Below are 18,075 nucleotides of genomic sequence, written 5' to 3'. Positions count from 1 at the left end.
ATCCCTCCTCCTTTCAATTAGCCCCACATGTGATTATCAGCCAGGTTGGCACAATTAACTAACTCAGATACGTTTCAACATCTGCTGGATTGTTTCCAAGTACCTCAAGCTTTAAAGCCTGGCCTTTGCTCTCATTTCTTCTAAACTCACCATTTTTGTTGGGTAAACGGTAACTGATTCAAGGTGGAAGTTTTCTGAGCAAACAACTGACATTTAGGTAAAAGGTGTTTTGTTTTGTTTTTAATGTCTGCTTTTCATTCAAGATCTCCAATTCCTTACCACCTAGCTTAGTACCTATTAGTGCTCAAGAAATGTAGATTATATACCAATCAATAAGTTAATGAAGCACTGGAAGCACTTACTCATCTATGTCAGAAAATTTGGAAGACAGCTACTTTGTCAGTTGACTGCAAAAAATCTATACTTGTGCCCATTCCAAATAAAATTGACCCAACAGAATGCTCAAACTATAAATATAATTGATATCACATGCAAGTAAAATGTGGCTGGAGATCGTCCGAAAACAGTTGCAGCAGTGCAATGCCAGGGAGCATCCGGAGGATCAGGATGACTTCAGAAGAGGAGGTGGAGCAAGGGATGTCACTGCTGATCTCAGAAGGATCTTGGCTGAAAGCAGAGGATCCCAGAAAGATGTGCACTGTGCAAACAGCGAAAAGAGAAAGGCCTTCAATGAGATGGACTGACACGGTGGCGACAACAATGGTCTCAGGCATAGGAACTATTCTGAGGATGGTGAAGGCTGGGCAGGGTTTCTAGTCTATTGTCCATAGGGCTGCTATGGGCGGGAACCAAGGGAATGACCCCTAACAGTAACACAAACATTTCCATGTACTCGTACTCGTATGCAAAGAATACTTGTTAATAAAATATATTTTCAAGTGGGAACTTTTGGCAATTTAATATCAAACAAAATATTTCAGACAATGGAGAGGGTATTATTTGTGGGTAGTTAAGATAGTAATTACACATTTCATTATAACACTTTAGTCTTCTCAAGTTAGCTTTTAAAATCCTCTTTCAGCTCTTTTATTTAATCATTGCTTCCATTTGTTTAAGCTATTTATGTTCAAAAGTGAGTTTCAGGTTCTGTTTTGCTCCTTTATTCCTTTCCTACCTTTTCAAAACCTTTGCCTTTCTTTATGTATAATATCCTGGATGTGTTTCCACAGCTTGTCTGTGTTATTTGTGTTAAATGCATCAAATCTCTTCTGAAATGGTCCCTAAATTCAGGTGGGATTTAATCAAGGTTTATTTTGCCTCTTCTGAACTTGTTTTGATTTTCTTCAGCTTCAACCTGAATTGCATATATTTTATAGGACAATTCAAGAAGACCCAGTAAAGTATTATAATAAAATGTGTAAAACTTGCAGTTAGAAAGCCAAAAGAGAAGAACATGCTTGACATTTCTCAGGCTGGAAGAATAGGAGAAAATATCCAAGCCTTGGGTGAATGGATTATTGAAAGATTCTATGGGTAAAATGTTGAACACCACAGAAGCATCAAAAATATATACATGTGAGTAATACATAGTCTCTGTATCTAAAAGAACTGGTTGACATTCAACAATTTCAGGAGATAGTATATGATCAAGAACTAATGGCACTGGGGGGTAAATTCCAAGCTGTACTGAGGGCATTGGTAGTAAAGCAGGCTTCAGGAGCTGATAGAATACCAATTGAGATGTTTTAACAAATAGATGCAACACTGAAAGTACTCATTTATTTGTGCCAAGAAATTTGGAAGACAGCTACTTGGCCTACTGGCTAGAATTCATACACATTCTAAAGAAAGGTGATCCATTGAATTGCTGAACACATGGAACAGTATCATTAATATTACACACAGTAAAATTTTGCTGAATAATTCCAAAATAGTTTCAGCAGTACATAAAGAACTGCCAGATTTTAATAGGTGTCAGAAGAGGACATACAACAAGGAATGTCGTTGCTGAAATCAGACAAACCTTGGCTGAAAGTAAATACCATGAATATGCTCATCTGTGTTTTGTTGACTAGTGTGGTGGTTACATAATTCCTGTCAACTTGACTGAAGGGGTGGAGTCTAGCTTGTCAATCAGGTCACAGCTTGAAGACCTCATTTGGAGGCATGATGGAGATAAACAGCTCACTGGAGGCCAGGCCCACTCTCTCTGCCTTCCCTTTTCTGCTGTTGAGACACTCAGAGAACTGGTGGAGACCCACGCCAATGTTGAGTTGCTTCCGCTGCTGCTGGATCCACAAGACCTTCTACCCACCGGCCTGTAATCTTTCTGCACTCAGCATCATTGCATGTGCTGCATGAGTCTAAAGTGGAATTTTTGGACTAGTATTGGACATATGGGCTAATATTGGACTAAAGGGCTTGATAGAGACTGGGTTGGAATGTTTTCTCAATATGCAATTGCTCTTTTATATAAAGTTCTTTCCTATACACATATGAGTGTCTATAAATTTGTTTCTTTAGTCAACCTGGACTAACACAACTATGCAAAGGCATTTGACTTCTTGGCTTGTAATAAATTCTGGACAGCATTACAAAGCATGGGAATTCCAGAACTCTTGTGCTCATGTGGAACCTATAAATAGACCAAGAGAGAGTCATTTCAACAAAACAAGGAAATACTGCATGGTTTGAAATCAAGAAAGATGTGTATCAGAATTGCATCTTTTCACCGTATTTATCCATACTGTATGCTGACCAACTGATTTGAGAAAATGGATTATATAGAAAAGAATGTAGCATCAGGATGGGAAGAAGGCTCATTAACAACTTGCGATATGCAGTGATACAACCTTGCTACAAAACACGAATGGGTCTTACTGTACTTACTGTTGAAGATCAAAGACTACAACTTTCAGTATGAAGTACATATCAGTGTAAATGAAACAAAAATTCTCACAACTGGACAAATAAACTACAACATAATAAATACAGATGAAATTTATCAAAGATTTTTTTTTATTTTACTCCACAATCAACACTCATGGAAGCAGCAGTCAAGAAATCAAATGATATATTACAATGGAAAAGTATGCTTCAAAAGACCTATTTAAAGTGTTAACACCAATCGCAATGATCTACCTACAGCCCCCTCCCAGGGGGATGGACAACAGAAAAGTGGGTAAAGGGAGACATTGGCCAGTGTAAGACATGACAAAAATAATAATAATTTATAAACTATCAAGGGTTCATGAGGGAGGAAATGTTGGGGGGCGGGGATGAAGAGCTGGTGCCAAGGGCTCAAGTAGAAAGAAAATGTTTGGAAAATGATGATGGCAACAAATGTACAAATGTGCCTGACACATGGGTGGATGTATGGATTGTGATAAGAGTTGTTCAAGCCCCAAATAAAATGATTTATTTTTAAATTTTTAACTATATAGAGGAATCATTTATATAAAAATCATTTATAAACAAGGAAAAAAATAAGCAAAGATGTCATTTTAAAGACAAAGGTGCACCTGATCCAAGCACTTGTATTTTCAATAACCTCATATGCATGAGAAGAACTGATGCATCTCCATTATGGTATTGGTGGTCTATGAGTAAATACATTTTAGATACACAGGCTGAATGAGTGTGGGAGAGAAAGTGGAGTACACCTACAAATATGTGTAGGTTTGACAAAGGATTTGCACATGTGTATTTACCTCTGTTTCAAATATATCCATGAATATGGCAGAACATACAGAAGGTAAAGCTATGAAAGTTCTTAGACATAACCTTGAAGGGATAAGTTGCTGGGCCTGAGGGCTCAGGAGATTGTCTCAGGGACACCAAGATGAATTGGCAATGGTAATCCTCATCCTTGGCGAGTCTTCAAAGCTTGAAGGTTAAGGTGAAACTATTGGCCTTTCCCTCTTTGGAGGAAAGAAGAGAGATGAAAATTGAGGGTACTTAGAAGCAATTAGTCCATTGAACTAATGTCCCATGTAAACATCGATCTCCACCACCTTGAGACCAGAACTACATGGTGCCTGGCTACACTACCAACTGCTCTGAAATGGAACACTACAGAAGGCCCTCAATAGAGTGGAAGAAAATGTAAAACAAAACTTAAAATTATATATATATATATTTTTTTCAGGCTTAATAGTCAGATAGAAACTGGTGGAACTCCTATGAGAATGGTCCTTAGTTACCCTTCCAGTCTGGAAATGAACTCACCCCAATGCTCAATTTTCACCCAAACAATAGACAGGCATGTAGGGAGTATAATAGCACTATGGATGGATGCACACAAATGATCAACCATTTGAGATGGAAAGGGCAGAATCTTCCCCAAAACCTAGTTTAAAAGGGTTGGGGAAGAAGAAGGAATGAAAACAGGGCCGATCAGAAGGAAATAAGATGAGATGTTTCATTGTGGAGATTGAAATCAATGAGATGAAACAAAATGTTTACAAAATGTTGGATGGAAAACAGGTTGACTTTGTATACCTTCACTTAAATCATCATAAAAAGAAAAATATTTGATGGATGACCAGAAGAATGTCTTAGAAAAGAATTGCTGGAATGTTTCTTAGAGCAAGGACACTTTGTCTCCTGTACTCTGGGCATATTAATAGGAGAAACCCTCCTTGACATAGTGGCTACAACAATGGGCTCAAACATAGTAATCATTGTGAGGATGCTGCAGAATTAGGCTGTGATTTGTTCTGTTATGCAGAGGCACTATGGGTCAGAATCATTGCAATGGCACCTAATGGCAACAACAGATAGAATGCGCACTGTAATCTTAGTGGTGCAGAGGATTAAGTGCTTGACTACTAACTGAAACGTTGGTGGTTGGAATCCATCCACAAGCTCCTTGGAAGAAAGGTCTCGTGATCTCTGTAGGAAAATGAGCCATTGAAAACCCTATGGAGCACAATTCTACTCTGATACGTACGGGGTCACCCTGAGTCCGATTTGCATTGATGGAAACTATTTTTTGTTTGTTATTTTTTGTGTTTGGAATGGGTACAGGCAGTACCTTAACAAGAAACAGCTCCCCTACACCCACCCCAAGTTGATCCTATTCACAGTTTCTCTCTGACCTCCATTTCTAGATCCAGAAATGTCTTTGAAAAGATCCAAATTTAAAAGTAAAATTTTTTAATTAATAAGAGAAAAGATCCAAATTTATTTTTATTGTGATTTTGGTAGTTAAGAGCAGGAGCAGGGTTTCTAGCACTTCGGGGATTCAGGCTGGAAGACGCCTTGGGGAACTCCGTGTAATGATGGGTCTTGAACCAGACTGTCTGTTTCGATGGACTGGTTTAGAGTTGCGGTCATAATTCAAAGGCCTCATATTATTAACTCAGCTATTGAGCATAGAGGCAGTTTTCTCCATGCTCTTTCTTACCCAGCTGGGTGTGTTTTCCCCTTTCTTGTGCCCAAAGCAAAAGTTAACTTATTAGGGGGCAGTGGGGAGGGAGGGGGAAAAATGAGGAGCTGATACCAAGGGCTCAAGTAAATGCTTTGAGAATGATGAGGGCAACAAATGTACAAATGTGCTTGACACATGGATGTATGTATGGATTGTGATGAGTTGTACGAGCCCCCAATAAAATTATTTAGAAGAAAAGAAAATCTTGCACATTCATAGGGACACTATGAATGGGAATGGAAAAAAAAGTAAATGTCCAGAAAATAACAATGACAACTTTTATACAAATATGCTTGATACAACTGATGCTGTAAGAGCTGTAAGAGCCCCCAATAAAATGCTATTTTAATAACAATTTAAAAAGTTAAGTTATTATATGACCTCTAGTTTCTGTTGGGTCAAGGTTGTCTTCCTTAGGGCATGAGGGCAGGGTACATGGAGGAACAGTTTGATGATGCTGCTGATGCTGATCTTGACTTCCTGTGCCAGGATAAGTGGGAGGCGATGTTAATCACTCAGCACACAACTGTGGAAGTCTTTGAACACATCAACTTGATGACCCTGGACGTTCTGTTAAAATGTGCTTTCACACAGGATACCAACTGCCAGATAAACAGGTCAGTGATGGGGAAAAGTAATAAAGATACTTGCAAACCATTATTTAAATCACTTACTAACACATTGTCTCAACTTTCTCTTCTAGCTCCACGGACCCCTATGTCAAAGCACTGTTTGAATTCAACAAAATAATCTTTCATCGCACACAAAGTTTCTTGGGTCACCATGATATAATTTTCAATTTAAGCTCAGAGGGCCAATGTTTCCAGGAGTTAAGCCAAGTGTTACATCATTATACAGGTATGTCTTAGATCTGGGCTGGCCAAGTCCATACACTGTCATCATCGCAGTGTGTTTATGTAGGCTAGGCCCCAGTGTGAAAAGAGAAATCATGATTTTTGTTATAATTTAGCTTTCTGTAAACACTGATCAGATGAAAGACAACTTGAGTCCTTTGGAAGAGGTTGCTATGTCCATAGTAGTAGCTAATTTGTATCAGAACTTTTCAATGTATTATGCAGTTTTATTCTGTGTAATTATTACTAATAAAAATATAGTAAGTGGGCATTTAAAATCTCAAAGCATATATGTCATATGGATTTTAGTGCAGTAATTGTAGTGATAATGCTAACAGATATGAATAAGGGGACAGAGTAAGCAACATAAATTTCAAAACAAGCTTGATTCAAGAAGAAAAAGATTTGTAAAACATAAAAATTGAAATAGATTAAGCTTTCTAAGCAAGTCAACATTACTTTTCATGAATGATACAGTATGCCCCAAATTATCATAATTTACTTAAAGTTCATATTTTCAAGGGACTTGAGAACTATTTTAATGATAAATATGATAAATATTTTAAATTGACATGTGTAGTTGAATCTATTTCTAGAATTTCTATTTTATTCCATTGATCTGTCTATTTACGTGGTAGAGTCTCACTGCTTTAATTATAGGAATTTTGTAGTAACTTGTAAAATACTACAAATCTCTTCCTTTTCACTCTGTTCTTAACTACTATATGCTTATTTTCCCATGTGGGCTTTAATATCAATTTGTCTAGCTCCAGAAGAAAACTTTCTAGTATTTTACTGGGATTATATTAAATTTATAAATTAGTCTAGGAGAACTAATATCTTGATGATGCAGCAACATCATATTCAAGAATAAAGATTATCTTCCCATAGCTTTCCAAGTTTATGTTGTAGTCTTTCATAAGTCTTTTTATCCATATGTAATTTTTTTCTAAATCATTTTCATTGGGGGTTCATACAACTCTAATCACAATCCATACATCTATCCATGTGTCAAGCATGTTTGTAAATTTGTTGCCATCATTTTCAAAACATTTTCTTTCTACTTGAGCCCTTGGTATCAGCTTCTCATTTTTCCCCTCCCTCCTCCACCCTCCCTCATGATTCATATGTAATTTTTGCATGTAAATATTGCACATTAGTTATTAAGTTTACCCCTATGCACTTTATCTTTTTTGGTTGCTACTGCTTTGTCTCTCCCGTTAGTCTTTTAAACTATCTACTTATATACATGAATGCTATTAGAATTTACAGTGGTCAGTGTAAGATATGAAAAATAATAATTTATAATTTATCGTTCATGAGGGTGAGGGAAGGAGGGAAAAAAGAGGAGCTGATACCAAGGCTCAAATAGAAAGTAAATGTTTAGAAAATGATGATGGCAACATATGTACAAATATGCTTGCTACAATTGATGTATGGATTGTTATAAGTTCTGTAAGAGCCCTCAATAAAGCAATCTTTAAAAAAAATGTTTACATGGTCAAAAGAGTTCAGCAAGATGCCACACCAGAGCCAAACCCATTGCCATTAAGTTGATTTTGATTCATAGCTGTTCTATAAGACTGTAAATCTATACAGAAGCAGACTGCTCCATCTTTCTTCTGTGGAGAGGCTGGTGGTTTTGAACCACAGACTTTTAGGTTAGTAGCTGAGGACTTTAACTGTGTTGCTAAGGATCCTTTCAGCAAGGTAACAGAGTATTGTTTGGGGTAGTTCTGTTATCGATTGTCTAGGGTTTTCTTATTATACTTTCATGTCATCGCAAAAAGAGATATTTTCAGTGTGTTTCTAATTCATATTCTTCTAATTGTTTTCTCTTGTCTCATTGCATTGGCTCTCACTGCTGCTCACTCTGCCAGGGAGCTGATTCCAACTCCGACACGGCCCAGGAGACCCGCCCCTGCGGGTTTCTGAGACTATAAATCTGTGGGAGTAGAAAGCTTCATCTCTCTCCCATGGAGCAGCTGGTGATTTTGAACTGCTGCCTTTGCAGTTAGCAGCCCAGTGTGCAAACCCATAGGCCACCCAGGTTCCAGATCGCATTGGCAATTACTTCCAATATAATGTTAGGTACTGGAGTAGTAAAGCTAGAGGGCATGCTTGCCTTATTAATGAGCTTACTGAAAACCCCGAGGCATGCCTCCATTTAAGGTATAAATAGAAACATTTACATTACAGTTATATAATATCATGCTAAGGAAATATCCACCAAATGAGTTATCTATTGCTTTACAAAAATGAAATAAACCACCCTCAAACCCTAGTTCCTTAAAACAAGCACTCCATTTGCTCACCATTCTGTGAGTCAGCTAGGCAAGGATTAGCTGGAATATCTAGTTTCTGTTTTGTATGATGTTCCCATAAAACTGGAACTCACTGCCATGGAGTCGTGCTGATGATACCTGGGTTTCTGTACTGAGCTGCAATTGGGCTGAAGGATTCAGGATAGCCTTAAGTTGGCTACTAAAGGAGATTGGCTGGAATGCTCTGATCTTATGGTCTTTGTATTCCAGGGTCTCCCTCCAGGTGGTCCTCCCCCTCCACCCCAGCAAGATAACCTGGACTTTTTTAGGTGATGGTTCAAGACTCCAGGATAAAAGAAACTGCAAGGTTTCTTAAGGGCTAGGTCCAGAAGTCTCAGAATCTCACGTCTAAAATGTTAAGGATGTGAGGAATGAAAACATCACACTGCAAAGGCACGGAGACACAGAAAGTTGTGATTCATTGGGGGCGTTATTATAAGGAGCCATTTACCATTCATCTCTATTTTCTTTAGTGTTTACATTAGCCGTGAATGTTAGATTTTACCAAAGCTATCTTCAACATCATTGAAGAGAATCATGATTTTCCTCCAGAGACTTGTTAATATGGTGAATTCTATTAACAAAGTTCTGCATTCTAAGCTTCCTTTATATTCCACTTGGTCTTGGTGTGTTTTCTTAGGTGTGAATTTAGAGACTATTCATGAATATTTTTTTATGATTTGGAATTGACATTCCTAAGTGCTACCGGTCTGTGATTTTATGATTTGTTGTTTGTCTCTTTATCAGATTCTGAATATCAATGTCTGTGTATGAATAACATGAACTGGGATGCTTTACTTCCTGTGCTATGAAATACTTCATGGGCACTGGGATAATTTGGTCCCAAAGGTTTGGTAGACTCTTCCTTTCAAACCACCTGGGTTTGGTACTCAGTGCTTTTAATGTAGTTTTCCTAGGAAGTCTCTTGGCTACAGGACGTTCATTCTCTGCACATTCCCCAGGAAGAGCTCGTGAGCACAGATCTTGCAAATATAAGAACAATGGTTTAGTCTTGATATTTGAAGGCTAATTTGACTGGCTATAAGATTTTAGCACATATTCTTTCCTAGGTTTCTTGACAAATGTTCTTCTATTACCTAGAGTTCTTTATTGTGCTTGAGAATTATGATGCCAACCAAATTTTCTTATCCATGAAAATTACTTGGTCTTTTGCTGGCATCTCTGAAGAATTCTTTTCTATCTTTAAATTCTAGGACTTTCACTAGGATATATGCTGAGTTGGTCATTCTGTTTCAATGTTTTCCAGGTGTAGAGTGGGTCCTTTCAATATATATTTAAGTATTTTTTTATTTCCAGAAATGTTCCTTATATTATGATTTTAAATACTCTAATTAATATTGTATTCTGTGTTTTATTTCAGGGCCTTCAATTGTACATATATTGGGTTTTCTTTGCCTGTCTTCCATTTATCCCAATTCATTTTATACCATTGCTATGAAAGTAATGGATCTAGATTGATGAATAAAACAGTTACTAGTCACTTGCATCTACATCTGAAAAAATATATACAGTATATATTATATTGCCTATGTAGTGATATATAAAGGAGCTCTTGTGGAAGTGTTTACATAGTTGGTTGATATTTGAAAGGTTGGTGATGAGACCCCTTCAACCACTCCATGGGAAAAAGATGGTACAGTCTGCTTCTATAAAGATTATGCCTTGGGAATTCTGTGGGAGAGTTCTCTGAGTTGGAATCCACTCGTGATATAAAATGTTTCCGATCTACCGTGTTTGTCTTTGGAACTTTGATCAGATGGTACCCATTTGATAGCAAAATAAATATTTGTAAAAACTGAACTTTTCTCAAGCAGAAACCAAATGTGTTGAGAATGATGATGGCAACAAATGTACGAATGTGCTTGACATAGTGGATGTCTATATGGATTGTGACAAGAGTTGTATGAGCCCCAATAAAAGAATTAAATTTAAAAGACTGAAAGAAGAAAAAATTTAATAATATCATGACAAATGTGTTTTAAAAAACTGAACTTTTAAAATATAATGTACTCACTCTGATCTCAGGAAATTAGGTAATATCCAAAGCTATTTGTGGGCCACAGTTTGCCATTTATTTGACTTGATGGATGTTTCTGTCATTTTGATTAATTGGGAACTATAAATATACTCCAGAAAAGATAATCCAGGACAGAAAGAAATCCCTACAGGATGAGAGGAAGCGGGATAACACTCAGGAGAGGAAGTACCAGGATTTTCTGGATGTTGTCCTTTCTGCCCAGGTAAATCAAATTCCTGAGCTTATCCAAACAGCTAATTAATTATGTGGGTGGATAGATGAATAGAGGAGTGGCCATTTGAATAACAATCATTTGAATTGATGTGTTGTCTCCGTGTAGTCTGGCGCCAAGAGACTTCTACAGCTCTGCCACTAGAAGGAGACAACAAAGGCTAAATTATAACAATCTGGTAGGATTTGAGAATGTCTTGGTGAAAACCAAAACCAAACTCCTGGCCATCGAGCCAATTAGGACTCATGGTGAGTCTAGGACCCAGCAGAACTGCTCCTGGCGGGTTCCACCACGAACCCTTGACAGGAGCAGCTGCTGTTTCCAAGCTGCAAACCTTGCAGTCGAAGCCCAGTGTGTAATCCCCGCGCCCTCAGGGCTCCACCAGAGAAATACAGGAAACTGATGAACCGTATAAGCTGGTTATATGAGCATGCGGCACAAAAAGTCTGGGTAGATCTGGGAGACTAAAGAAAAAAATGTTTTAAGCTCGATTATTTGAGAGAACTTGTCTAGTATAGCCTTTGTCTCCTTTATGCCCGTGGGTGTAGTTGTGGCTCATACAATATGTTTGTTGCAATGAATTAAAATTTAAACTCATGCTTGAAACCACCACCCCCCTTTTTTTTTCTTTCAGACTATTATTTCGGTTGGGACTTTAAATATCTATAAATCAGCTTTGCATAAAACTATCTCTGCTGGACTTTCTAGGCTGAACATGGAGACATCTTCTCAGATACTGACCTGTCAGCTGAAGTGAACACATTCGTAGTGGCGGGGCAGGACACCACAGCCGCGGGCATCTCCTGGCTCCTCTACTGCCTGGCTCTGAACCCTGAGCACCAGCAGAGATGCCGAGAAGAAATCAGGGGCCTCCTGGGGGATAAGCCTTCCACAATCTGGTATTCACACCGAAACGTTCAGCCCAGTCTTCTAAGACTGCTTTTAGTCTTCTGGTGTTCAGTTTTACGTTTGATCCAAAGGGAGACTAAAGGTGTAATGTTAGATTCAGCATCAGAAAGCAAAACTCACACAGGAAGTACAGAAAAAGAAAATTTTTTTAATGTACTACTCACAGGTCCAGAGTGGAAACTAGTGCAGGGCCATCGAAGGTTGCACTCAAGGTCAAGACAAATTGGGATTGTAAGAGAGGAAACTTGGTGACATAGAGAGTTACAAGTTGGGCTGGTAACCTCACGGTCAGCAGTTCGATACCATCAGTTGCTCCTCTGGAGCAAGATGAGGCTTGCTGCCCCAGTACAGATTTACAGCCTGGGGAACCCCCAGAGCAGTTCCTCTTTCTCCTCTAAGGTCCCTGTGCGTTGGAATTGACTTGATGGAAGTGAGTTTGTGCTTTAGTTTTATGTATGGTGTTCAGAAGGAAGTCTCAGGGTTCGCGTATGTTGGTCTTATTGGTCAGTTTAAAATTGTTTTAATTCATTCGTGCAGAAAGGGTAGAAATGCTTATCACAGGCATCCACATGGGGCGTGGCCAAGAGGGACAAGGAATAACTATGGCCATTGAGAGACTGAGGGGCAAGAGAGCATCGAGGTTTCTAACATGGGTTATCATTGGGGACATGATTGGGTGGGCTAATTAGAGACTGAAACTGCTGAGAAACAATGTGACAGGGAAGGAAGGGCCACGTCAGAAACCAGGTGGCATGGCAATGAAGAGGATTGATGGACATCGAGGCAGCAGGCTATGTGAATCACAAATGGGCCTAGGACACTTGGTAACCACAGTGATTCAAGACATGTATATGCGGAAACAGAAGTCTGCTCTTTTTCAAGAGGGCCCAATATCCCTTTGTGTTTTGCTAAAAAAAGTTCACTCACCTGTGCATTGCCTGTTTCATTGTTTCTCTACTCAGTGGTGCGGAGATGAGCTATTTCTTCCACAAATGACTCTCTTGCTGTCAAAAGGATCAGAAAGAAATACCAAAGGAGACTCAGGCCAGGGTGGGGTGGGGAGAGAAGCACCTGTTTTATATGCTAGGCTCGATACAATTAGAACATTTTTTAAAGGAAAATTTGAATTTATAAAATTACAGAAGTATCGCTTTTTATAAGAAAATACTTATTTCCTACTATAAAAATGATCTTTTTTATTCATTCACTGAATTTGGAAACACTGTATAGTGTTACCACCTCCCAACATTAAATTTCAACCTTGCTTTGGGGTGGAGCTATACAGCTCAAATATTGACCTTTTTCATTCTTCTTAGGCCTAAATGTGAAAACAAGGAAGAAATCTTTGCCAAGTGAGAAAGACAAGTACCATAGGGTTTGATTAAAGTAATATTGAAGAAAAGACATTTTATTGCTTTATAATATCATCTTATAGTTGAAAAAATGTTACATGACACTCTGAGAATTTCTAATTCCTCTCGACATAAAAACCACACTGCAAAGAGCATGTTCTGGAAAAGTGAGGCAGTTGCTCAGCTTCTCCAGCTGGCTCCATATCAACGCTTTTCTACTTTGTTTTAAATGTTTTAATTTTTGCACCAGGATTGAGATGGACAGAATTGTTTTCTTTAATTACGCAAAGTCATGCCAAGCAAAACTACAGTTTTCTTCTGGGGGTAGGAGTCACTCCTACATTACAAATCATTAAGTGCTCAACTACTTACCACTGTTGGAATACACACACCTCGGAAACAAGGCCTAGAGATCTGCTTCCAGGGACCACGGCCTTGAAGAACAGGCGGAATGCAGTCCACTCTGCCACCACGAGCCAGGACTGGCTCTTTGGTTTATTCTGGGCTTGAAGGAGAAAGACTTCAAAATTAAAACTTCACATTAGCAAACAGCCTAAGCAAATTTTAAATGAGTAACTAGAAAGATTCATACTCGTAGCCACTCTACAGGACATAGTAGAACTGCCCCTGTGGGTTTCTGAGCCTGTGAATCTTAACAGGAGCAGAAAGCCTCACCTAGTAGGAGTCAAACTGCTGACTGTGTGGCTAGCAGCCCAATGTATAACCCACTGTGGCATGAGTCAGAATTTACTCTGTGGCAGTGGGTTTGGTTTGAACCAGAAAAACAAATAGAACAAAGCAAACAGAGACAGTAATGAATGGACTCATTTTATGAAACCAAACTAATTAGGGAGCAACTTTCTTCTCCTAAAGGTCACACTAGTATTTACTTCAAACTGACTCTGTGTTTTTGCTTGTCTGCTTTTCAACTTTGGGATCAAATGTTGGGTCCACAGAGTTCCCACCACTAAATCACAAGGATAGTCCTTCTCAGTAATTAAAATGGATGGTCCAATATAATAATGAAAAAAAAAAAAACTTCTAATTTTTTATCCATTTGAAGCTCCCCAATCCATCCCAGCGACTCTTCAAGCCTGGAAATAGTAGCAGAGAAGGTCTTCCTTTAACTCAGCAACTACTGCTTCTGACCTTTCCCGAAAGGCTCCCAAGAGGATGCTCGCGCCCATTACAGTCTCCGTCTCTTCCTGGTCTGCTCCTTCCCAGCTCTAGGGAACATTTGTCAGATCCTCTGAACAAATCTCTTGAAGCCATTGGATCGTATTTCAGATATGGAAGCACCACTTTCATCCCCCAAGGTACTCCAAGAACCCAACAATTCTCTTTAAAGGTATTTTTTCCCTCTCTCAAAAATCTTAAGCCTCTTCTCTTCATTTCTTGTTGTTGTTGTTTACTGTCATCGGCTCAGCTCTGATTCACGGCCATAGTGGCCCCTTCCACAACAGAATGAAATACTGCCCTACTGCCCACTTCTGAGTCATCCATGGCTGAGGATCAAAAGATTGTGATCCATAGGGTGTCCCTAGGCTAATGTTTGTATATAGTTCTCCAAGCCTGGCTTCTTTGTCTGGAAGCCAATCAGACCTATTCAGCATCATAGTCCGCCTTCATTTATAGATGGCTATTAGCTGTGTGTGAAGTGCCCTGGCCAGGAATCAAACCTGGCTCTCTCCCATGGAAGGTGAACAGTCACGGCCTCCCTTTTAAGCCTTAGGCATTCCTTCTATGTTCTTATTTTGAATAATGAATGATGAGCTGTGACAGTCATTTAGTGCTACTCTACCTCATACCACAAGTGAATGGTTTTAACAAACAAGTTTCTTTCTCTCACAGTTTAAAAGGCCCGACTTCTGTCCCAGTGCAGAATGCTGGCTGTGAGGAAGGCATTCTTCCTCTGTCAGCTCTTCTCTTCTGTCAACGCCATCGACCCAAAGTTCTTTGGCGATCTCCATGTATCTTAGCATCAACCTTCCTCTGGGGGCTCTCAGGGTAAGACATCAAGTGCAAGGTCCCTCTCCTCTCTGATGGCACCTAATGAAGTAACAACAAACTACCAAGGAAGGGCTGGCTAAGAGAATCCTGCAAAGCAGCTCATACGCTCCGTCTTAAAATGGTTGAACAGCAACCATTTTTCGGTACGGTGCCTCTGTGTTTTCTTCTGGGTTGCTTCCTGCACTGTTCAATATTTTGTCCAAAGAATATTCAACATTGCAACTTGAGGCTTGAATTAATTTTTTTCTTCAATTCTTTGTGCTTGAGATCTGACCATGTGCTTTTCGGGTTTTCTATCAGCCGGTTAGAAATATTATTATTATACAATGTATTGTTATATATTTAATTACTTTACCTTGTTTTGCTGAGCTGCCCTTGGAAGTTTTCTCCTCGCCTCGCTTACTTTATGGTTTCTTCCACTTGCTTTCACGGCTCTACACTGAAGAACAAGTTTCAGAGACCCGTCTGACATTCCCTTTGATCTTTTCTTCCGTTCCTGTCTTTTAGTTGGCATCTTGCTTTCTTCATGTATGATGTCCTTGATGTCATCCCACAGCTCATCAAGGATGCTGTCATTATTGTTCTAAGAGTCAAATCTATTCTCGATATGTTCTTGAAATTCAGGTGAGCTATTCTGAAGGCCAGATTTTGACTCTCATGGACTTGTTTTCATTTTTTTCAACTTCAGCTTCACTTACATGTAAGCAACTGATGGTGTGTCCCACACTCAGCCCCCGGCCTCATTTTGGCTAATGATATTGAGCGTCTCCATCCTCTCCTCCCACAGAGAGAGTCGGCCAGGTTGATTCCTGTGTATTCCATCTGGCAAAGTCCACCTGTATAATTGCCATTTACGTTGTTCAAAAAGGTATTTGCAATGAAGTCATTGGTCTTGCCCAATTCTATCATGGGATCTTCAACTTTCTTTCTATCACCAAGGCCATATTTTAATATATAATAAATGCACAAACTGGATTTAACCTGGTGGGGATATTTCCCCGGAACAAACTTAAAATAGAAACTTTACCAGATTTACAAACAGGATATGGAGTCTGAATTCCCTCTCTCCCTCACCCTCACAGGGACCACCTAGAGGAGATGCCATACACCACAATGTGCATCCAGGAGGCTCTCCGACTGCTCCCTCCAGTCCCATCTATTTCCAGAGAACTCAACAAGCCCCTTACTTTCCCAGATGGACGTGTTTTACCTGCAGGTCTTTGTATTTTTTTCCTAAGTCGTTTCTTGATTCTGGGGAATCAAACTGACCCAAAAAACAATGGGTATCTTAGAAACCCACAGGAGCAGTTCCACCCTACCCTATAGGTTCTGGATGAGTTGATCAACTCGATGATAGTGAATTTGACTTTTTGAGTTCTATAGGTGTGTAGTCATTAATATTTTAAGTAATGCCTTCATGAACATGATCTCATTTTCAAAATGCAATGCTTCACAGTTCAGAAAGCACCACCAGTGGAGTCAAAAGTCCACTGAAAAGCCCTGGTACACAGATGAGCTGAACTGAAACAGAGCTGGAATTAGCTCAGAGGTCTTGATGCTCTTAGTCAACACACCAAGGTCTCTGGGTAGGGCATGTGGGAGTCAGCACGGCCGTGTGAGTTGCCATTTACTTTGTCTGCCCAGTGTTCTAGTACACTTTGTTCTTGTTGGAAAAAACATAAGATTTCTTGTAGCCAGTAGAGCCTGAACCCTATTATGACTTTGTTAACAGAGCTGGCATTCATCTACCAGAATTACTTTTTCTGTTAGCCAGATAACCCTCTGCATGACTTCAGTTCTATTCTTATGTTCCCAAACTGTCTCCAATGGGTGCTTTATAGTCCATTAACACGTGGTTTAAGTAATTTCCAGAAGTAGCAAGCAACATAGACATAATTTACCATCCTGAGGTGATACCAATAGCTGCTTAAGATAGAATTCGAAATTAAGTAAAGCAGTGCTTTGAAAACTAAAGTACCAACTCAAGCCCATGTACCACCTCCCCACCCCACCTCCCGCCCCACAGATAGCATCCACTTTCCTTTTTAAATGAAAAGGCTTGGTGAAGAGGATTATAGCAGTAGCCTACAACTTGCTTTTTTTCCTGCACTTTCTTTTAATCTTCTTCTTTAGGAATGAATGTGATTCTCAGTATTTGGGGTCTTCACCACAACCCTGCTATCTGGGAAAACCCAAAGGTATGACTATCTTTTCCAGAAATACTTTAAAGAACTAATGCTGTGAAATGTACTTTCAGGTTGCTATGCATGAAAGTGTCAATGCAGTTAGAGGAAATAGCACAAAGCTATTGAAAATGAACATAGAAACAAAAATGTGAAACTTTTCCACTATAAGAAAAGTGATCTCTGTGAGGTGTTGAAGTGATCAGGTATCAGACATCTAAGAACAAAAAATCATACCATTGTGTATTCACCTTCCCAATATGATCGCTGAAGACAAATGGGTGCATAAGCAAAAGTGGTGAAGAAAGCTGATGGTGCCCGGCTATCTGGGATCTTAAAGGCTTGAAGATAAACATCCAGCTCAGAAGCAACAAAGCCCACATGGAAGAAGCACACCAGCTTGTGTGATCACGAGGTGTCGAAGGGATCAGGTATCAGGCATCAAGGAACAAAAAAATCTAATCATTGTGAATGGGGGGGAGTGCAGATTGGTGACCCAAGACCCATCTGTAGGCAACTGGGCATCCCCTTATGGAAGGGTCACAGGGAGGAGACAAACCAGTCAGGATGCAGTGTAGCAACAATGAAACATACAACTTTCCTCTAGTTCTTAAACATGATCCCAATTCTACCTTACAAATCTGACTAGACCAGAGGATGTACACTGGTACAGATAAGAACTGGAAACACAGGGAATCCAGGGTGGATGACCCCTTCAGGACCAGTGGTGATAGTGGCAATACCGGGAGGGTGGAGGGAGGATGGGGTAGAAAGAGGGAAC

General features: G+C 39.4%; 1 protein-coding gene and 1 long non-coding RNA gene across 2 annotated transcripts in view; one reads left to right on the top strand and one right to left on the bottom strand.

Annotated features, from left to right (window-relative positions):
- Nucleotides 1–18,075, top strand: part of LOC101652047 (cytochrome P450 4X1) — a 64,126-nt gene that overhangs the window by 39,309 nt on the left and 6,742 nt on the right. The window contains exons 5-10 of the mRNA XM_004699449.2: nt 5,882–6,009; nt 6,096–6,250; nt 10,725–10,831; nt 11,549–11,739; nt 16,194–16,327; nt 17,245–17,309. Coding sequence (XP_004699506.1) covers nt 5,882–6,009; nt 6,096–6,250; nt 10,725–10,831; nt 11,549–11,739; nt 16,194–16,327; nt 17,245–17,309 — 780 coding nt within the window. The remainder of the gene's footprint in view (nt 1–5,881; nt 6,010–6,095; nt 6,251–10,724; nt 10,832–11,548; nt 11,740–16,193; nt 16,328–17,244; nt 17,310–18,075) is intronic.
- LOC123521898 lies at nt 5,709–13,657 on the bottom strand. The gene is made up of 4 exons (XR_006680242.1): nt 13,474–13,657; nt 12,677–12,753; nt 11,582–11,825; nt 5,709–5,872 (listed from the first exon to the last, which is right to left on the bottom strand). It is a non-coding gene; the product is annotated as an uncharacterized LOC123521898 (long non-coding RNA).

This window comes from Echinops telfairi, unplaced genomic scaffold (assembly GCF_000313985.2).
Source record: "Echinops telfairi isolate 266 unplaced genomic scaffold, ASM31398v2 ScPeMD7_443;HRSCAF=831, whole genome shotgun sequence".
Lineage (NCBI taxonomy): Eukaryota > Metazoa > Chordata > Mammalia > Afrosoricida > Tenrecidae > Echinops > Echinops telfairi.
This window is presented reverse-complemented; position numbering and strand designations above follow the sequence as displayed.